This window comes from Melospiza georgiana, chromosome 2 (assembly GCF_028018845.1).
Source record: "Melospiza georgiana isolate bMelGeo1 chromosome 2, bMelGeo1.pri, whole genome shotgun sequence".
In the NCBI taxonomy this organism is placed as follows: Eukaryota; Metazoa; Chordata; class Aves; order Passeriformes; family Passerellidae; genus Melospiza; species Melospiza georgiana.
In genome coordinates, this window is record NC_080431.1 from 70,399,064 (window position 1) to 70,420,955 (window position 21,892).

At 43.5% G+C, this 21,892-nt stretch overlaps 3 protein-coding genes across 3 annotated transcripts; all 3 read right to left on the bottom strand.

The window, feature by feature from the left end:
• Positions 1–534: 534 nt before the first annotated feature.
• On the bottom strand, positions 535–5,362 carry FUT4 (fucosyltransferase 4). The gene has a single exon (XM_058045281.1). The coding sequence runs from the start codon at positions 5,360–5,362 to the stop codon at positions 4,157–4,159; it is 1,206 nt and encodes a 401-aa protein (XP_057901264.1). The 3' UTR covers positions 535–4,156.
• A 12,196-nt stretch (positions 5,363–17,558) lies between these two features.
• On the bottom strand, positions 17,559–18,915 carry LOC131096879 (skin secretory protein xP2-like). The gene is made up of 2 exons (XM_058045521.1): positions 18,816–18,915; positions 17,559–18,322 (listed from the first exon to the last, which is right to left on the bottom strand). The coding sequence occupies exons 1-2, from the start codon at positions 18,913–18,915 to the stop codon at positions 17,559–17,561; spliced, it is 864 nt and encodes a 287-aa protein (XP_057901504.1).
• Positions 18,916–19,229: 314 nt separating this feature from the next.
• Positions 19,230–21,869, bottom strand: ANKRD49 (ankyrin repeat domain 49). The gene is made up of 3 exons (XM_058018767.1): positions 21,804–21,869; positions 21,025–21,295; positions 19,230–20,186 (listed from the first exon to the last, which is right to left on the bottom strand). The coding sequence occupies exons 2-3, from the start codon at positions 21,280–21,282 to the stop codon at positions 19,728–19,730; spliced, it is 717 nt and encodes a 238-aa protein (XP_057874750.1). The 5' UTR covers positions 21,283–21,295; positions 21,804–21,869; the 3' UTR covers positions 19,230–19,727.
• Between the last annotated feature and the right edge of the window lie 23 nt (positions 21,870–21,892).

The following is a 21,892-nucleotide window of genomic DNA, read 5'->3' on the forward strand; positions in this document are numbered from 1 at the left end:
CCAAACAAGCTTGAACAAATGGTACCTAATATTTGTCGGAAAAATATTTAACCAGTTTCCCAAACCCAGTATTCAGAGCTAAAATGGAAAATGAGCTATAAAAATGTTTCCCCCCCTCCCAGGCAGGACTAAGCAAGCAGTCAGTTTAAGCTCTACTTAGAAAAGTTATATGTGAGAATGATACGGGGAAAAGCAAGGTCTGTAGCTATGCCCCCTTCCTGGCTGGGCAGGAATTCCCAGAAATGCTTTCTCAGTACTGTGCACTAAGCTGTACAGAAGATGAGTAAAGAGAGGAGTAAGCCACACTTGTGCAGCAATCAGTGTCAACACAAGCTTAGGGAAAACAGCTTTTGGCTCTTGGTCTTTTGTTGTTCAGTTGAAAACAACCATGAACAATTGTGGAAAAAAAGCTGTAGCTAAAAAGGAAGATAAAACACTACATGCTGAATACCAAAATAACACAGTCTCAGTCTGAAATTTAAGGGGGGCAAAAAGAATCCAACCACATTCAAATTCTCTGTAGGTCAAGAGAAAGTTAGTTTTTTTATTTTGTTTGAAATGACATTTTTCCAACACCCAACTTCAATAAATGCACCTTTTCATATAGAAAATAACTCAGCACAGCATTTCCTATGAAAATATTTTTCTCCTGGCAGAATCAGGTTTCATGCCTAACCTCACATAGTCTGACTGCACTGAAAACAATCAGCCACTTTTATTTATTAAACCAATATGAAAAGACATTTATTCTCTTTAAAAAGCAGTTTTCTTCAGCTTTCATAACACAGACAACAGAATAAAAAATAGGGTCATTTTGCACTACTTCCTTTAATTTTATTGAGTGTCAATATATATCATTAATATAAAGTTACTTCATTCTATGAAGATCAAGACGCCTTACAGTATAAAATTCCCTGAGATACATATGTAATTTGAGGGATCACACAAATCTCTATTCCATTTACATCATGACCAAAAAGTAATGGTAATTCTTCTTCTTATAAAACCCAGAAGATAATGATCGATCCTCCTTTCTCTCCCTCCACCCCAATATTTTAAGGCATGGGATAAAAAATTTTCCAAAATGTATTCAAGGAAATTTTTCTACTAAAAATAGAAAATAGATTTCCCCAATTTTTACAACTGGATTGTATACATCATCTGCAATGCCTTGGTACCCAATGTACAAACCAGTTCGTTCAGGCAAACTTCATATTTATCATTGAACTAGAGCTCTACAAAGTGCATTACAAAAGCCAGTCCTTTGCCTGTAACAGTACACTCTTAGGTCATGGTGTGGATGACCCAAAACCAGAGATCTATAGAAATTCTGCAATACTGACTTCAGCAGCCATAGGCCTGGACTGAGTTCCCTCCCAAATGGGAAGCCACAAATTTGCAACATCCATGCAAGAATGATGAAATTAGAAAAGGCTTCTCTTCTCCCAATGCAAGTGCTCTGCAATAATTACTACAAATCTGCAGTTTTCACCATACAGTTCTTGAAAAGCCTCAATGTACAATTTACAAATACTGTGCAATTTTGACCACTTTACCCAAACTATGCTTTAATTGCTTTGTAGCTCTTTTTTGAATTTTACAAAAAGATTTCAACTCTTTTTTTTAGAGAGGTTGAGAAGAAAATTAATATTTGCAATCTCTGGAAATTCCCATGCTCCTGCAGCCTGATCTTCTGCACATGGCATTACTAATGATTACACAGTCGAACTGTGTGCCTGGAAGCTTTCACAAAATGCTAAAAAAATTAGGAGGACTCAAAAAAATGCACTGGTTTCAGCAGATTGATAAAAAGTATTGCAATCTTAAATATTATTTCTTTACTTTTCAGATTGTGCTTTTGTATACAGTTCTGCAAACTCTGGTAAAAACTGAACAGAAAAAAATAATACCATACATTCAAAGGAAAAGACGGAGCCCATCATCCTGACATTTGGGTATTACTCTTAATACTATACCTATATTGGAGTTTTAAAAATATCAAACTCAGTATTAGGGGAGCAGTAACTACTGATGAGAAACAGATGACCACGCCATGAAGACCCCTCTTTTACTTTAAACAATCACTTTATACTTCTTGGAGTGAAAGTGCAGCATTAGGAAACATCCCTACTACATCCCACATTGCATAGTTTGTTTTCACTCCCTTCCCAGTAAATATTCTACAGCAACTCGGGCACTGACAACAGAAAGGTTCATCAAGTACTTTCAGCCAACCCTCCTTGCACAAAAGAAGAAGGGAATAATTGGAGAAGCCTGCAAGATCTGAACTGGTAAAACTGTGCAAATTATTAATGAACTTCATTATTATTAGGGTTTTTTTTTTCCAATAATCCTTGGCTCCAAGCTTACCTAATCATGGGGAACATCTAACTACAAATAAATAACAGCAGATTGCCAGTTCATACATCTTAAAAGCATTCATTCAATATCCCAGAGAGCTTAAATCAAATCTAATCCTTTCCTAACCTAAATATGACTCACAAATGCCAGCAAGGTTGCCTGTTCTGATGCCCATCTTTTATTTGCAACTGACTTTCTCCTTTTCCCACCTGTTCTGTGCCTATGATTTTATTTTCTGAATGAAGTTTCTGAGTAGCTCCATGGATTAAAAAGCATCAGAATTAATATCTTATTCAGGTGGGCAAGTCTCTTGTAGGCTGCCAATTTTGCCACCAAACTTCACAGCTGCAGAAGACAGGGAGGCTGAACTTGTCAAGGATGTGCAATTGTAACTGAAGTCTCTTTCTGGCTTTGGCTGAGCAAGATTACATGTAACCAAAAAGTAACCACACATCCACTGCTAGGATGGCTCCAGCAAAATGTGGGAGTCTAAAAGGGAATGATGACTGTAAATGTTCCTTGACAGGCACTGAGCAAATTGAGTTCTACCTTAAGAACCTATTTATTGATTCAAAAACTGAGCCACAAAAAGACTTCAAAGCCAAACGAAAAGAAAATAGTAAATCATTCCCTTTTCCTATTCTTTCCTCACACAATTTGCATTTTACCAACAATGTAGATCTTATTCTCTACAGTGATTTTCTTTCTGAATGGAAGTGATTTGGGAGTTTTGGGAATTTTTTTTGGTAATTATGATTTTAAAAACAACAAAACAACATTCTGACTAGTCTGTCCCCCAGCAGAATTTTTTAAATGCATGCCAAAAATCGAAAGAGTTGCTACACAACAGCACTGTCTGCTGATATATGAGAAAAAAGATCGCCTTTCTGTATATGTATTCAATACAGCAATAAAACCCCTGCAATTCCGAGCCTTTCCCTGCATTTTCCTGTATGGCAATAATTTTGCAGAGAAAAACATGCAGATACCTGTAAACATTTTCTAATTCCTGAATAAAGAGAGGGTGGAAGTGTTCCAACTTTCTTCCCTACAGTCTTTGTTTTCCTGTACTTAAAGTTCCAATCTACTCCCATACAGGATAAACATGCCTATGGTTTCAGCAGGTAGAAGGAGAAATACTTTACATCATCTGAGCTGTCTGTCCACTCAGATTCAGCCCCCCCATACACTTTTTCCTAAACAGAACAATTATTTGGTTCAAAGTATTATTAACTGGCTGCTGCAATTTAAAGCATCGCTAAAAGGTGCTACTGTATCATCAGATTCTTACATTCAACACTTGTGGCTCAGAATTTGTCTGTAAATAGCTTTCACACGCATAAAAAACAGATTAAAACATTCATTTTTGTCTTAGTATTACAGAAAACCAGCACTGATCATGTGTCTTCTGTGAGCAAAGTTTCACGGTCCAGGAAGTTGTCATAGCCACAAAAATTGGTTTCAGCTGTACAGCTGAGGAATTTGGCATCAGATATTTATGTTGAGCTGTGCAGAAATTTAAAAGTTCTGTAACTGTACAACTTCTGGAAATTTAACTTTGCTCTTTAGGAATCATCTGGCATAATGTCTCCTTGTAATTTTCTCATTAATAAAAATCTTCCTTTTGTAGGCTTTTCACAGCTTGTTTTCCTGTATCTGTACGCTTCTCCAACTGATGTCAGTCTCCTGTGGCTAATGCCGACTACCTGGGCTAATGATTTCTGTGAGAATCATCCTTCCTGACACCTTGACACTTGGTCCCGGCAGTCCAGACAAGTCTCATCCGCCAGGAGCATCAGCTTTCAAACCAGCTGGCCAGATTCTGAACAGTCTTGATTTGATTCCCAGCTGTTTTAACAGTCTCGCAGACCTTGCAGAAATGCTCATCCCAGAACGAGGTGACGTGGACTTCGTACTTCTTCCTCCAGGCAAAGTACCGCCTGTAGTTGGGCTTGTTTTTATCGAGGAATTTCAGGTAGGTGGCAAGGAGCCGCGGGCTGGGGAAGTCGTCAACGTGGATGAAGGAATCGGGAGGGATGAAGCGCTCGTAGTTGGCCCTGCGGGGTCCCAGGACGACGGGCACGGCGCTGGCGGAGAAAGCGTTCCTCCAGAGCTTCTCGGTGATGTAGTCGGTGTGCTGGGAGTTCTCGAAGGCCAGGTAGAACTTGTAGGCTGAGACGGTCTCCACCAGGCCGCCCTCGGCCAGCGCCAGCCCCCGCGCCCCGTACACGTCGATGGGCAGGTGCTCCTTCAGCTGGCGGTAGTAGCGCACCCGGGCGTGCTCCTCGTTCCAGTTGCTGATGACCCAGGCCACCAGCCGCGTCTTGCGGGGCAGGACGAAGGGCCGGGGCGCCGGCGGGACGTAGAGGTACCCGTAGGGCACGAACACGTCCGAGTCGCGGCGGTAGGACATGGTCCAGTTGAAGAGCCCGGCGAGCCCCCGCAGCCCGGGCGAGTGCGACGGCGACTCGAAGTTCATCCACACCCAGCGCTGGCGCGGGGCCCGCGGCGGGGACCCTCGGGGCAGCCCCTCGGCGCCGTGCCGCGCCAGGTCGCGGTGGTGGAACAGCACCGCCTGCGCCTCGCCCAACCGGCTGCGGTCGGCGCTGAGGCGGCAGCCGCTGATGTTGTAGCGCCTCCGGCAGTCGGGCAGGCGCCGCGGGCGGCCGAAGGGCTCCCACCACAGCAGCACGGTCACCGCCTCGCCCTCCGCCCGGGCCGGCTCGGGCAGCGCCGAGTAGAGGGCGAGCGCGGCGGCGGCGGCGCCCAGCAGCCCGGCCGCCAGCGCGCACCGCGGCCCGCGCAGCCGCCAGCGCCGCCGGCAGCAGCGCCGCAGGGCCGCCTCCATCCCCGCCGCCCGCTGCCACCGCTCTGCCCCCCGCAGGGCACCGGCGCCGGGCAGCGCATCCTGGGGCTGGGGCTGCTGCCGCCGCCGCCGCTCTGCCCCCACCCCAGGCCCCGGTGGCGGGGAGGTGTCGGGGCCGCCGCCCCTCCCGGCCATGCCCGCCCGGCCTCCGCCTCCCGGCCCGGGTGCCGCCCCTCGCCCCTGGTGCCGCCTTGCCCCGCCCGCCGCGGCCCTGCCGCTCCGCCCTCAGAGACAGCGGTGCTCGGGCGCCTGGCGGGGTTTCGCGGCCTCGCCGCCGGCCCCGTGCGGCAGCGCCGCCACGGCAGCCGGGGAGCTGCGACCCCGGGCCGCTCGGCTGCTCATGCCCGGTTCGGGGCCGCCGAGGGAATCTGTGTCTCCGCACTCAGGAGGGATCCCCGTGAGAGCCCAGGCCCCAGCACGCACGGGAAAAGTTGAAGGGACGCTCACAAGGGTTCTCAGGGTACCCGCACCCTGGCACCGCTGGCGCTTTGTCTCTGCCTTCATCAGCAGGGCAAAGGAGAGAAAATACAACGAAAGGCTCTCTGATCGACCTAAGGACAGGGAGAGATCCCTCAGCAGTTAGAGTCACGGGCAAAACAAAACCGATTTGGGGAAATTAACTTAATTTCTCGCCAATCAAATCTGACTCGGGTAATGGGAAATGAAACCAAAATTGAAAGACGCCTTTTTCCCACCCCTCCCTTCTTCCTAGGCTCAGTGCTGCTCGCAGTTTCTCTGCCTTCTCTCCAACAGCAGCGCAGGAGGATGGGGAATGGAGGCTGCGGTCAGTTCATCACATGGTGTCTCTGCTGCTCCTTCCTCCTCAGGGGACGGACTCCTCACACCGTTCCCCTGCTCCAGTGTGGGTCCTCCCACGGGAGACAGTCCTTTGAACTTCTCCAACGTGAGTCCTTCTCAGGACCTGCAGTTCTTCATGCACTGCTCCAGTGTGGTTCCCTTCCACAGGCTGCTCCAGCGTGACTCCCCAGTGGGGTCACAAGTCCTGACAGCAAACCTGCCAGCCCAGCATGGGCTCCCTTTCTCCACGGGGCCACAGATCCTGCCAGGAATCTGCTCAGCAGCAGAGCGTTCTATGGGCATCCACCTGTTCTGGCATGAGGTCCTTCATCCAGGAACATCCTGCCTCACCATGGACCACAGGCTGCAGGGGAATCGCTGCTCCAGCCCCTGCAGCACCTCCATCCCTTTCTTCTGCACTGACTTTGGTGCCTGCTCTCACAATTTTCATTCCTCTCTTCTCTGGATGCAATTGCTTCTGTGCAGTACCTTTTTTCCTTTCTAGATACATTATCCCAAAGGTGCTATTGCTATCACCATTGGGGTCAGCCATGGCCAGCAGTGCGTCTGTTTTGGGGCTGGTTGGAATTGGCTCCACTAGACACGGGGGGAAGTTTCTAGCACCTTCTCAGAGAAGTCACCCCTGTCACGCCATCACTAGCAGAACCTTGCCACACAAACCCCATACATGAGCACATGTAGGAGCACAGGCCAGAGGGCCACAGGGGGAGGAGAGCCCTGCCATTCACATCACAAAGGCTGGCACAGGCTCAGATCCCCCCTGCCCTACTGCCCATGAGAAAGCAGGACTAAAGCAGGACTGCTCTGCTGCTTCCCACGTGCATTCTCATTTATTTCTTCCAGTCCACACCTGAAACAGACAGAGGTTTTAAACTCTGGCAAAAGGGTTTTCCCACACCAGCTGACCTATGATTTGCATGCTGTATCCTGTGGCCTGTACTTTGGGGAAGTGCTTTGGAAGATGCAGGGGATTTTTTTAAAAACATTTGTAATTTAGAGAGTTAAGCTGAGAGTAAGTTTGAATAAGTCACTTATTTAGGAAAAAAAAAAAAAGAAGTGAGCTGTCACAATAGCTTTGAATTCCAGTTAAATTCAGTCTGTTTCAAGCACCTCTATGAGGAGCAACAATTTGGAAAACTAAAGGAAAATAAATTTTAAAAGAGGGTTCTTTTTGCTCCTTTACAGCTTTCTTAGAATCGTACATGCTTACTTTAAAATCTCACCGTTATGTAAAAACTACAAAACCTCATGATTACCAGAAAATTATTTTTCCAGCTCTGCTTCACAGAGTTGCTGTGAAAAACTTCCTCACATGGGCTTGAAACTTTTTTCCTAAGCAATTTGCTTCAGTGAACTGCGAGGCTGTTGACTCACACAGTTCAGACAGTGTTTGTACAGAACTGAACAAGTTTCCAGCTCTGACATTTCACAAGCTCGTATCCAACAGCTGTCGATCCAAGGTCCTCTCATCTGTGTCTATTGAAGGCACCAGAGTTACACCAGGCATAAATTCTCACTGACTGTTTGGATTTCAGATTTCACATAACACATACGTCGAGGCCCTGTGACTTAACTCTAGTAAGTCAAGGAGTAAGAAAAGTGATTCAGGTCTCATAAAAATAAAGCACAGTTGTGTGTGACGGTGGTGTTAGGTTAGAAACTAAGTCATGTACACCCATAAACCTATTGTACATCCCATACTGTGAACACAGTATGTCCATAGCTCATGCTGCAAGCACTCATAAAATATAAGAAATGCCAACAGCTGTGGTTGGAGTTGGTAGCTGGCTGCCTGCTTCAACATACAGAGCTGGCTGGAAGGGATCTCCAGGGAGCGCTAGTCCTCCCTTGTGGATGAGGTGAATCATTGCCGGCACTGGCAGTGTCTGATTGTCTAGATAAATGACAGATTTTAGTCACAAAATGGGAATATGGGAAAGCAACAGTAGAAAACTGCAAAAAAATACAGAAATGCTCTTCCTTCTAAGGAATAGATAGATTCAATCCAGAGCCCACTTGATACAACGAATACTACATAAAATGAACACAATCCCTAGTCTTCATTAATCAAGGATTCAAAATGGTCCAAATCCACAGCTGTTAGTTATTTTGTTTATTCAAACATTTTTCTGATAATATGAGAAATCTGGGACTCGTGAAAGTGAGTGGGAGAATTCAATTGTCTTCTCGAATTCTGATTCACTCAATAAATTTGATCATATCAACTGCAATGACAGTTCTTATTTTCCTTCAGGAGCTTTCAGCATTGGTACGTGACTTTGGAGGAGTTTTATCTAGTCATGCTTTCATTTCCATTGCTGCTAAGCATTTGCTGCTAAGCATTCCAAATTCAAAGTCTGACTAGTTACATTGATGATGTAAGGCCTAATCCTGCCTAATCCTGCCTCTAATGACATTGATGATGCAAGGCCTAATCCTGCCTATGGTAAGTCAACAAAAATGTTGCCATTAATTCAGCATTTATGAAATGTTTCATGACAATGTAACATGGAAATCTCTATAAGCCAAATAGTGACAAATTTGAAAGACAAAAAAAACCCAAAAAAATTCCCTTGTGATGATTCATAGCAAGAGTTGCCTAGTTACTTTTGATTTTTTGCAGTCTCACAGTGAAACTTCACTGTGACTTTCATCTGCACTTCAGTGGCATCCATATTAAGATGATTGTTATACCGAGACAAATCTGTTGAATTATTTAACATGAAATCAAAACATGGTTTTCTGTATTCCTCAACACAACATCAGCTAAAGCTGTAGATCTCTCTGCATCTTAAAAAAAAGCTATTGCTGAAATCCACAGTGAGTTGTAGTTGTATATACAACACAGATATCGAGAACTGTAATCATATTTGGTTTATTATGGCAAATAAGAATCTAATCATTTCAAGATGAGAGGACAGTAGCCTAAATCATTTCTATGAGTAATATTGTCACCTTAAATTAATTTTCCTGTTACACCTGCTGCTGTGGAAGCTACATATATGTTTACATTTACATGTTGTAAGTAGTGCACTAGTTAAAAAATCTTTATGGAATTTATATCTAGAGCAAGACGAAATGTATATTTGAGATATATTTTAGAATTTTTACAAATCACAGGTCCGACTGTTTTGTTGCTGCTGTCTTCAAACCCTCCCAGTATAGGAAACAGCAGAAATACATTTTAATTGGGTATTCATCATAGTCACTGCTGAAAGCAATGATAATTGTGCCCTTCATCTAGAAGTCCAGCAGATTCCTAGAAATCTTGGTGTGGTAAATTTAAGACCCAGATGGGATGTGTTGCTGTAGAGTGAGGGATGTAGGGAGTGACAGTGATGACCCGCTGACAGTGATGAAGGTCCTCACTGTCAGGACCAAGGCTGGAAGTCAGGTGTCCTCAGATCTGTGTGTAGGTCAGATGTTTCTCTCCCCTTCTTAATGTCTCATTTCTTATCTAGAGAAATAAATACCAGCCTGGCAGTTACCCATGTCAGCTTCAGTTTGCCTCATTTCTGCCATCATACACAGCACATCCATGACACAATCACTTCAGCTACTTTGTGCTGGCAGGGTTTTGTCAAGCAGTTTTTTTCGCTCTGACTCGGGAAAAACTCCGTGGACATCACTGAGAAATACAACATGATGAAGGCTGAGTAGTGTTGCCAGATGCCTGAAGACCTCCCACAGGGAACACATCTGGTTTTGTGTGCTTTGGAGATAAACCAGTCCAGGAGATAGCTCCATGGACTGAGGACCACCCAGGCTTCTTGGCACTGTATATGCAGCTTGGGAGTGCTTTACTGCTCCATGGAAATCACAGCAAGTTCTCATGTTGCTGATAGTCAGGAATTTAAAATAATATAATGTGTGTTAGTAATGAAGCTGTTGCAAAATAAAAAATATTTTGCCTATTTGAAGGTTGAATAGATGCCATCACTAACAGCAGTAAATATTTCTGCCTGGAACTTCCCAACTGGCTTCCTCCTCTACTCTGACTCACTCTGTTTTGTCACACTTCAGAAATATTTAAGCCTGGAAAAATGTTTGAAGCTATGTGTCAACTGTTTTACAAAGGCAGTTTAAAAGGTACTGTAAGACATGGTTGTGTTTTCAGCCAGAGCTATCAACCCAGACATTCTGTCAGGAGGGGAAACCTTGTGAAGTTTTTCATCATAAGAAAATGAGATCAACTTCAAAGCATAGGAGGAAGGATGCTGTCTGGTACCAAAATGACACTAAGAATGATGTTGCAGTCTCTTTATAAATAGTCCCCATGGTTTCAATGCAAGTTTTGCCAAGAACCTAAATTCTCTATGAAAAGGTGTGATAAAAGTTTTGTTCTGTATAAATTATACACTTTGTATTTCAGCATGAAGTCTAAATGTCTGTTATTTGATTTCCTTCTGTTTCATATGTAGGATTATGATCTTTCTGCTTGGAAATTTAAAATTTGGAAATATTATGAGAAGATCCAGTTGAAAGCTGATGCCTGAACAGTTTCTGGACAGACAAACTCATGTTTCTGCATATGCAACAAAGGCAGTGTTAACATATTCTGCCTGGCTACAGTTTCACTTGTGACTGTGAGCAATGCTGGATTAAAACCATGAGAAGTTAATATTTCCAGGCCAAGGCACAGGCATGAAAAAATTTACTGTGCACACTGTGAATGAAAGATCCTGTCCAGGACACGCTTCAGTTTTCTGTTGAAGTGCACAGCTTTGTTGTTCACCAGTGTAGACCAGAGCAGAAATCAGAGCAGAAAAATTTTCCTAGCAGTCCCACACAATCCTCAAACACTTTGACACATGTGTGGGTACCAGCAAGCCAGAATTTGACTCTGTGGATAATTGTAAGCAGTTATCAATAATTTCAATCTTCCTTGGGTTTTTTCAGCACTGACCTTCACCTTGTGCAACCATAGTGGCAAGAGTGATGTGCAACCAGCACTGATGCTCTCATTTTACCCAGGGAGCATCTCCCAGGACAGAGAGCAAGGATTTGTGACAAAACTTCTCTTTGGACATCTTTGAACATCAGGGGTTGGGGTCATATCTCAGTCCTGGAGACAAAACTACCCTAATTTGAAGCAAATCTTCTAAACCACACATAATCTAGTTATGGGGCTCTCAATACCAACTGCTTTAATAACTTGACCCTCTCCTGTTGTGCTCATTACTTAATAAGGTAGATGTAGCCTTGGAAAAATACAAGTGTTTAATCACTGGTACTAATACAGGCAATAATGTAATGATATAAGCAATGATAACAATTGTCTTTCAAAACAGTAGTGTTGAGTTTGGCAATGAAATAATAAAATAAAAAAAGAGAAAAGGAGAGCCAAACTGTTAGACAGTAAAAAGTCACTATGATAAAATGTGAGCGCTGTTAATTTTAATTACCCAACTCCCTATTTAATAAAATATTATAAATATCACAGTAATATTAATAGCATTATTATTATGCAAGATTCTATTTTAACAAATTGCTTTGTTTTATTCAAATAAAAGAGGAGACACATAAAAAGGTCACAAACATGAATATGAATATATCAGACTAGGTAAGAATTACCACAGCCTCATAAGTGAGGTAACATATTCAGTAGAAAAGATCTAACAGGGATTTCTCTATTGTAGAAGGTCACACAAAAAGGCAGAGGGCGAAGATGAGCACCAAATGCTGCACCAAAACTGAGTTAGTGCAGGAATTCAGGATAGAGCCAGGAAGTCTTCTCATTTGGAAAATTTTAAAACAAGATTATGAAACAGAATGGGAAAGCAAGGAGAAGAAAGTAGGGTAAAATGAAACAAAGCAGAAGCAAGGTGCAACAAGCCTAACCGAAGTCTCTTTCCAAAAATCCAGTGCTTTTCAAACATTATTATGTGATTCATGATCAAATTTGCATCTAGAAAGCAAGAACAGTATTTTCAAAAGGAGCCACCCCTCTAGTGTCTCAGGTACAATATTCAGTACAACAACCTTTTTTATTTAGAAGTCAAATGGAAACACTGAGAAGAATTGGCTTGAAACCTGCTGAGCGGCTGTTTTGGTTTTGGTTTTTCTCTTTTTTTCCTTCTCACTGATACAAAAATAAAATCAAATTTCTAATGTCAGAGCAGAGATCCAGAAAATCAAAGGGCAAACATCTGATTTAATTCACAGATAATTGTAGAAAAAACCCAAAGGAAATCAAATTCCAGTTTCACAAAGTTGTCACTGAGGCTTCCTTTTTAAAAAATATTCAGTGTGTTATAGATACTTCCAGAGGAACTGAGAGGCCCAGAAACAAATCTCATCTCCACCTCTTAGGCAAGGTTTTGGTACCAGGGGCTGACTACAGGAGTGACTTCTGTGAGGAATTTTAGAAGTTTCCCCTGTGTCCAACAGAGGCAGTACCAGCTGGCTCCAAGACAGACCTGCTGCTAACCAGGGCTGAGCCAATGAGCAATGGTGATAATGCCTCTGGGATAACAAAATAAAGAAGGAAAAAGGTACTGCACCAAAACAATTGCAGCCAGAGAAGAAAGGAGTAAGAATGTGTGAGAAGAACAGCCCTGTAGACCCCGAGGTCAGTGGAGAAGGAGGGGCAGGAGGAGCTCCAGGAGCAGCCATGGTGAGTCAGCTGTGCCCCTGTAGCACACAGAGGTCCATGGTGAAACTGCCTCTGGAGGACTCCGTATCTTTTCTGGTTTTATACAGTATGAAGGATCTAGATTTGTTTCGTAAGTGGCATAATAATACAAAGCAAACTATTATTCGTTTGGTGCTACCTCACTGTAATAATGGTTTAAGAATGAGAGGTTAGTTATTTCAGGTTCCATGCTGTCTCTGTGGTTCTTTGAGACTATGATAGCTCTTACATGGAGAGAGGCCTATTTATGTTAAACTTTCATGAAATCAGGCTAGATACTGAATCACAAACTCTTGCCTTCTTGTCATTGTAGAGACAGACAGAAATGACACACCAAGCAATGTATCAAAGGCTTTTTTTTTTATTGCTGCCTGTTCTCCTTTTTTTAGTTTTACAGACCTCATGTGTGACTCCAATTGGTTAGTAGCTTTCTTGCCAATTACTCTGTTGGTTAGTAAAAGGAATTTTTCTTGTCTATCGAATCTTTCTATTCCTAAATTGTTTACCTATTTTCTTCACTGATTCTCAGGGGATAGATTTAATGTTTATGCAGGTGCTAGTTGTTTTTCACCCGGGAATAGATTGTTATGTTAACAAACTGTTCACACCAGGATTGTTTTCACATGGGAACTTGCAAAGTGCTAGCTTCACTTAGAAAAAATTACAGATTAGCCACTGATCTAACAGAGCAGGCCTGATTTTTTGAGGCCTTTCTTTTATAATTTTTCTGCCTTACTGCAACACCTTTCGAAATGCTCAGTTTAATGGATGAATTCAGCCTAAAGCATTATGAGGCACTTCATCAGTTATATTAAAACCATCTGCTGGAACTTAAAATCACTTTGCAAAAGAGAAAACTATGAAAACGTGTTTTCACAGATGCACGTTTTTCAGCAAGAACATCTTGTAATCTTTGGATTGTGATGTTTTCATCACTGGTGGAAATACAGTTCAGATTTGACTACTTACAACATCAGATTAAAAAGTAGTATGAGGATGTGAATAAAACAACAAAAAGGAAATAGCTCCATATTCAAGTAGAACTTTATTAAAAATCTGATAAACAAACATCTACATTTCCAAAGGTAGCTAGTTATGCTGATGTTTGATTTGACACATCAAAGCAGCCTCAGGTCTTCAAAGCACTGACATTCAGCAATCTGTAAAAAAGACAATTTCTGCTCTAAGGATGGATGAGACACCACATAGTGAGCCCTCCAAACCACTGGTCACTTTTAGGGAAAGACAGAAAAAGGAAGAAGGAAAATACATTTACTTATGTAAATTCAGCAATATGAATATTTTTTTCTCTCTTCTATTTATAGCTTCTGCATATTTTCCTTTCATTTTTTACAGTTTCTATCTCTGTGTTCCTGAACTGTATTCTCTTTTCTGTTTCCTTCAGGAATTTCTAACCTTCTGTATATTTCCTCTTTCATTTCTCTTATCAGTGATTCTTCCTTTTCCTTCACTGGTTCCTCTCCTCTGGCACTAAACACAGCAGGCTCATCTTCTCTCATCATCTCTTCCCTTTTGTCCATTTCTACAGCCTGTACCCACTCCATCTCCCCACCAGTCTCTCCTTTCTTCCCCAGATCCTTACACAGAAAAAAATGCATGAATGGAGATGGTTTAGTGAACACAGGAGCTGAAGCCAGATTGCTCCCAGATTTTTCCCATTGTGTATCTTTTCTGCCACCTCTTCTCTCATGAGGCCTGCCTGCCCACTGCAAAACAGGCAGCATAGCTAGTGAGGAGGGCACCACTTGTCCCCAGCAGCAGTCCCTGGGAATGAAATCTCATTCAAATTCCCAAAGGAAATTCACAGATTTTCAGCACCTACATCAATCTCGATGAACTGTTTTGTTTTAAAGCTCTTCTTTCTTCAGGGTTCTGAGCAGGAAATGGAGAAGATCATGATCTTTGAAAACTGTTTGCCTTGATTAGAAGCCTGCGGTACATGAGCTTTAAAATTATGCTAACATCTCAAAACTCTGAGTCATTCTGTAGTTGTTAGGTCTGTTCTATAATTAAAGTGCTCCTACAAGTAAGAAACTCTAAAGTAAAGGCAGTGTGGCAGAAGGCTGTACTGGTTAAACACTTCTCACACCAGTAATAGCCTAATCCATGCTGCTCTTGTAACTAAGATGCCACTATCTCCTGATCCCACAAGATCAAGATAGGAAGAAAGAGGTGCTAGTCATGTTTTTTAAACCTGTATTTTTAAACCACTATCCTCCAAGAACAGTGGGAATGAGCTTCATGTAGAGGCAAAATATGCTGAGTTCATATATTCTGCAATCTCGTGGCACTACAAATATTCCTCTTAAAAAGCAAAATACCTCTGTTTTCTTAGAGTTTAAAGAGAGTTAGGTTAGGAGAGAATGTGAGGAGCAGACACTAAGCTAAAAGCTATAAAGAACAGGTGTGCTCCACAAAAGCCACACTCTACAGATTGTAAAGAGAGAAACACATTTCCCAGAGCACCAGCTGACCATTGCAGGCAAATACTAAAATGCCTGAAAGAATACCTGGATCGAGCTCTTTTCAGGAAGTGTGCTGGAGGAGTGCTTTTCCAAACAATTGAATTTCTTAGGGCTGTATGCTAAGAACAATAAGGTTCATAATGAACATGAAACCAACACTCACCATCTATCAGTAGAACCCAAGTGATTATTCCACGAATAGATGTGGAACCTTTAAAAAATGTTTCAGAATATGAAATGAGGGGACTCAACACAGCAGCCCTGAACTGATTTCTTCTGCAAAGATTTCAAAGTCTGTTGCCTACTTACTAAAAGAAGAGATGGGTTACCTCTGCAGAAAGATGCCCTGCAACATAAAAATGAGGTGTTATAGTGAAAGTTTCTTATTATTGACTCTTACTTTTCATTCTTGCATGTCTTGAGTAGAATTGAGGCTGTAAAAGTAAATCACTGTTGTTCTGTGACACTGGTTTCAGGCTTTTAATGGAGAAATTGTTCTTCACATTCCAAACTCCTTCCAGAGCCACTGTTAACAATTTGGCAAAATATTAGCTTTATAACTGATTACTTCAGCTTGTTCTAAAATTAATATGAAACTACACAATAATATTCTTCCACTGTTAATGAAAACAGATTGACATCTTCAGAGAGAAGTTCAGATTGCTAAAGGCACGCAATGCTCTCTACTGTTTATAGAAGCTCTTAGGACTACTCAGGCACCCAACTGAAGCAGGATATAGCTTCAGTTAATTATTCAGTTTATTATTGTCTATAATAAACAAGAAACAGCAGTAATACTGATGCAGGCAGCATCCTTTTTTGGTCATAATGGAATACCAAATACTCTCATAAAAATAGAGAAAACAACATACCCTCCCCAAAAAACCCAACTCAAACAAAAAACTAAGCAAACAAATAAAAAACCAAAGCCATCACCATCAGAACAAAATTAAAAGCTAATTTATTTTAAAGATTACAATTTACTAGCCATCTAATTTCTTTTAAACAATACACTTTAGCAGTCTAAACTGTGTAAATCAGTAACCATCCAACCTGACAACTGTTGTCTATCAGAGCCCAGGCCACTTAGTAAGCATCTCTAATTGTCCAAAAAGCTGAAAAAATGAATTCAGTATTCACTGAATAATCTGTACACCAGCATCTATATTTACCATATTCATCATTCATCATTGTTATGCTATGCCTATAACATTATGCTGTACATACCATTTCTGTACTGAGCTTGTTGTAGATCCATATTATACAGTCCTGTAACAAATATTTATGTAGTGTTTCTCTATTATCTTTGTACTTTAAGCCTTTGTAACATACAATTCTTTGGGACACTCCTCAAAAGTCATGAGAGCATATAAAGTAACATCCATTTATTCAGCCAGACTGAAATACTCCAGACAATTTGAATTTGAATTTGGCAGATGAATGCAGAAAAAATAGTTGTGATCAGCTCTCAGTAACATTAGGCACATGAGCAGACTGAGCAGACCAGTGTTAATATCTGCTAAAAGAACACTTTTAGAGCAGGACACATGCAATGACAGGTGTCTAGGACAAGTCAAAAGAATATCCAAAGTGCCTTTTTTCCTCTGCTTACTACACACAGAGGCTACCCAAGTCAGTCATTTGCAGGTGTGTGCTATAATTCCCTACAGAGCCTAGTCACAGTAATAAGAATTGCAGGCTCAAATGGTCTTTACATCTGATAGGTACTGATTATATTATCTAATTTAGGTACATTTTTGTCTGTGAATCCAACTGTTTTAAATTCATTTTGAGTGAGTTTAGAAATGGGTCTCAATCCTACACAAGTGTACTAATAAGCAAATGTACTACAGCATTTCTTTCAAAGAGAAAGGTAACAAAACCTCCCTATTGCTTGGCAATTGTTTCTGGTTTATTAAACTGATATATCATATGGAATTATCTGTGTTCTTCTGGTCCCCTAATTTCTCACCAAAAAAAGCAAAACCAGAGAGAAAAAAGTAATAAAGACTATATGCAATTCTGCTGTTTCTAAATGTTCTGCATGGTATTACATAAATGTTCTCTAATTTTGCCACAATCACTTGTTCTGACAAACACTTGCCATTTGCTGGTAAGGAGGATTACCTGCAGATGGATGATTAACATTGCATTCTTCTTCCTGTAAATGAAAGTGCTCCTCCAGTATTTCTTTAACTCTCCTAGGTGGCTCAACATATACACATTTCTGTCCTGTTAGTAAAATATATTACAAAACAGCCAGTTATTATAAATCCCCTGAATGCTGATGTACTTTGCTGAATGCAACTGTCAAGCTATGCTACCCTGCATCCATCTTCAATACACAGTGAACCAAATCATTTACAAACATATGACGGTGTTCAGCCAGGCCCTACTCCCCAGGACAGGAGGATGGTAAGGACAGGACCCTGGTGTGTCCTCCCAGATGGGGCTGCTGGTAGCCAAGGCCAGCCCAGGGCCACTGGGGAGCCGGCCACCGTGCCTTCCCCATGACAGACATCCCAGGGCAGGGCCGAAGATGGAGAGGCATCTGAGAAGATGTCCTCGCTGCAGGAAGTCTCCAGGGAGCCGGAGAGGGATGCGGACGCCCCACGGCACCAGAGCCAGCACCCGCCGCGGTGCTGGGGGACATCAGTGAGGGGGACATCAGTGGGGAACGGCTGGGCTCCCGAGGGGACAGCGCGGGCTGGGCCCGGGCTGGGGCAGGGCTGGCCGGGGACCGGGGACGGCCGTGCTCACGGGGCTGCTCGCCGCGGACATCGCTGCCCGGCTCCCCGGCCGCCGCCGCCGCCGCCGCGGGTGCGTGCCCGTCCGCCGCCCTCATGGCTGCCGCTGCCGCTGCCGCTACCGGGCGGTTGGGCCGGGCTGCGGCGCGGGCGTTGCCAGGCTGCCCGGCAGGCGGGGCCGCCGCGGCGCTGCCGCTCCCGGGGCACCGGGGCGGCCCCGAGGCGGGCTGGGGCAGCCGGCAGCCCCGGGACAGCGGGCCCGGGCACGGGGTGCCGGACAGCTCCGGGTGCCAGCACCAGCTGCCCCTCTGTGTCACTCGGCATGGCCGCGGGAGCGGGACACGCACATCGCGAACTCTGCACCGCTGTGGGCTGTCACCCAGGGCCTGCCCTACGGAAGGGTGCCGGGCTGAGGTGAAGAACGACAGAATTCAGTTTAAGTGATGTTTATCTACTGATACTCAAAAGTACTAGTTTGGTCATAAAATGAAGCATCTTCAGGCGCTGCATATTGGACTGAAGTGGCTTGTAACCCACGTCTCTATTATTCCTTGATGCATCTCAAGGTATATTCATCTTCTTCCACTGATGTCCTGAAACCAAACTTTTAAAAATAATACACATTAAAATCATGTTACATCATTCATAGTTCAGAAGCTGTGTTTCCATTTTCCAACAGAAAGTGATGAACATTACACACTACTTCTAAAAGGTGGGTGACCAAGATGCCCTCAATAGTAGCTTGATCAGAGCACTAAATGTGGTCCAACATATCCCAACCCGGCTGCTACTGCTACAATTGTGCCGCATGTTAGTGGAAGGAGCTTGGGATCACTCAGTAAGACATCTGCATAGGACAGTGCTTACTACAGCTCTCATAGTGACAGTACTTCAGCACTTACATTCAATTTTCAGTTTGTTTAACAGAGAAGTAACTTTCTCCACTTCTAAATTACAGATGGCAAAGTTGAAGCTGAAAAACATACTGTGTGCCCTCACCATGGCAAAATTTTAGTGTACTAACTCAAAGGGCAATACTAAATTACCTGTAACTACAGACACGACAGTATGCTGGCTGTTTATCCTCACATGGTTGTGGCTCATTTTTTCCAATTAATGCCACATTCTTGACATTAAGTCTTTATGCAACTTAATTGCAAGGGAAAAGTAAAGAGGATCTTGATAGAAAGTCCCTTCCTTGAAAAGCACCAGGAAAAAAATAAACCAGAACTACTTTCTATCCTATGAATAATGTGTTTGATTTATGAACAGATTGCATTGATAAATGGACTTTTAATTAAAAATATGACAAAATATTTTGAGTTAGATATTTTATTTTATAATAAGCCTTACATTAGGTTCATTAAACATTTTGTGTATCACCCAAATAAGTTACATTCATTCTGAGCTTTCATGCAGTTTTAAAAAAGTTAGAATGTCTCAAAAAATAATTTTCAAGTGAGTCGTAATAAAGTCTGCATAACCAAGCCAGAATTTTTTCACATCAAGTAAATATTCCAGTTTTCCCTCCTGCTTTGACACTACAGACAACTTACAAAGGCCTCTCCAAATCTGCACTTATTAAACAGAAACTCACAGGAATTACTGAGACTTTCTGACCACCTCAGCTAACTGCAGGAACGCTTCAAAGTACGAGCGTGACCACTGAACTGCGCTGCAGGAGGTGACATTTTGCCTGAGGAGAATACTGAAATATCTTACATTAAAACCTCGTTGCAAAGAGACAGACCACCACCGACAGGCATGCAGAAGACTAACAAGAAAGAGGCAGAAAACCTCACATTCACAAGCTTTTAGGGGGACACAGTGTTTATGCAGTCTTCTACTATTTCAAAAAGGTAGTGATATATATCAGTCCTCCTTGCAATGTCAAGGGCAGTTTCATCCAAGTTGTTTTTCAAGTCTGGCTTCACGTAGCGATTCATCAGCAGGAGCTCAAGGGTTTCCCTGCTGTTCTTGTTTCCTGCAGCGATGTGCAGGGGTGTCAGCAGCCCGTTTGTCTGCGCGTTGATGTCCGCGCCCTGCTGCAGCAGGAACGCGGCCACGCTGGTGTTGTTCCACTTGCAGGCGCTGTGCAGGGGCGTCCAGCCATCCACGGTCTGCGCGTGCACGTCGGCCCCTTGGGCCACCAGCTCGTGTGCAACGTCCAGGTGCCCGCTGTAGGCAGCTCGGTGCAGAGGAGTGTACTGATCCTCATCACGAGCGTTCACTGGAGCCAGCTTTTCTGTCAGGAGCCTCTTCACCGTACCCAGCTGTTTAAAGAAAACAGGGAACTTCACGTGATTCTATGAAACAAGATGTATGGCTTTTGTCACGGACATATTTTATGAAAAGTCCTTTGACAGGATCCTTTTCTCCTGAGAAGCTGGAAGGCCTCATAAATGACAAGTAAACAATAATTATCTGCTGCTGTGCAATGCAACAGGTGCATCTTTGATTGGTCTGATGTGGTTGTTTTTAATTAATGGCCAATCAAAGTCCAGCTTAGACTCTCTGAACAGTCACAAGATTTTATTATCATTCCATTCCTTTCCTTTCCTTGCTAGCTTTCTGATGAAATCCTTTCTCTCTATTCTTTTGTATAGTTTTAATATATCATTTTCTTTTAATATATCATAAAATAATAAATCAGCCTTCTGAAACATGGAGTCAAGATTCTCATCATTTCCCTCGTCCTGGGACCCCTGCGAACACCACCACATGGCTTTGAAGGTCCTGAAGTTTAATTTCTGTCAGTGCCAGAAGCACTTATAAAATCTCAGGTACAGCCTCTCCACCCCAGTTAAAAGGCTTACTTGCCATGAAGAGCCTAGCATGCTTTCAGTTTAGAGAAGTTAAAGAAAAGTGCTGTTACTTGAACTTTGAACTGGAATCAAAATTTGTTCTAAAAGCCAATGGATCCAGAGACGCTTCAGTGTGTACGGGCTACAAAGGGGGATGGTTTACATAGAGTGGCTTGCAAAACCAAATCAGAAGAGCTCAGAGAAAGAAAGAAAAGTATAGGTAAATTTTTGTTTGTGAATGAGTCTACAGACAAGCTCAAAATAACATTCTTGTAAATTACATATGTGAACAGAGCAAGTGCCTTACCCGATTGTTTTCAGCCGCCCAGAGTAGCAATTTCTCTGGATGTTTTTCCATTTTCTTTTCTTGCATTTCGTACCATTCCTCCGTTCTTTCTTGCTCATCATCATCATCATCAGACTGTCCTGACCAACAGCTCTGAGTTCCTACAGGAATCAAATGCCTGTGCGTCTCCAGCAGTTCAAGTTGGTTAAAATGCTCTGTGAAGTCTTCGAACAGCTCGCTGTCATCATCGTCCTCATCAGCTTGCTTGTCTTTATTCATTTTCAGTCAGCATCTGTAGAACAGTATTTATGCCAACTGTAACTGTTATCGGTGCACTGTCAATAAAACTATCTGATGGATGATGCTGGTGTCAACAAACAGCAAAACTCAAGGGAAAACTCAGTGACCCTCTGCTAACCCGGGCTTTGCCTGCTCTGCCAGAACTCACAGATAACATCCACGCTAAAAAGCACCGCGTTACCCCGACCCTCGGACGGCACCACCTTCACGCTGCAGTGCAGCACTGCACGGGGCTTTGCTGAGCGCACTCGGAACGCTGCTCACTTTACCAACAAAGGGTCTGGAGAGCAGCCCGGACTTTGGGGCAGAGTCTCTGCTCCGCCACAACAGCCCAGCCCAGCCCGGCCCGGCCCGGCCCGGCCCGCAGCACCGGCCCCGCTCCCCTCCGCGGGGCCCGCATCACCCCGGGCAGGCCGCACCGCACCGCCCCGCAAGACATCGGCCGATGCCCGCCCGCCCCGCGGCTCTCCCGTCCGCCCCACCCGGCCCCGCTCCGGTACCCGCGGTCCCAGCGCCGCCGGGGCTCCGCGCGGGGCGCGCCCGCCGAGCGCTTCCGGGCCGCGCGGCCGCCGGACGTGACGGAACGGGC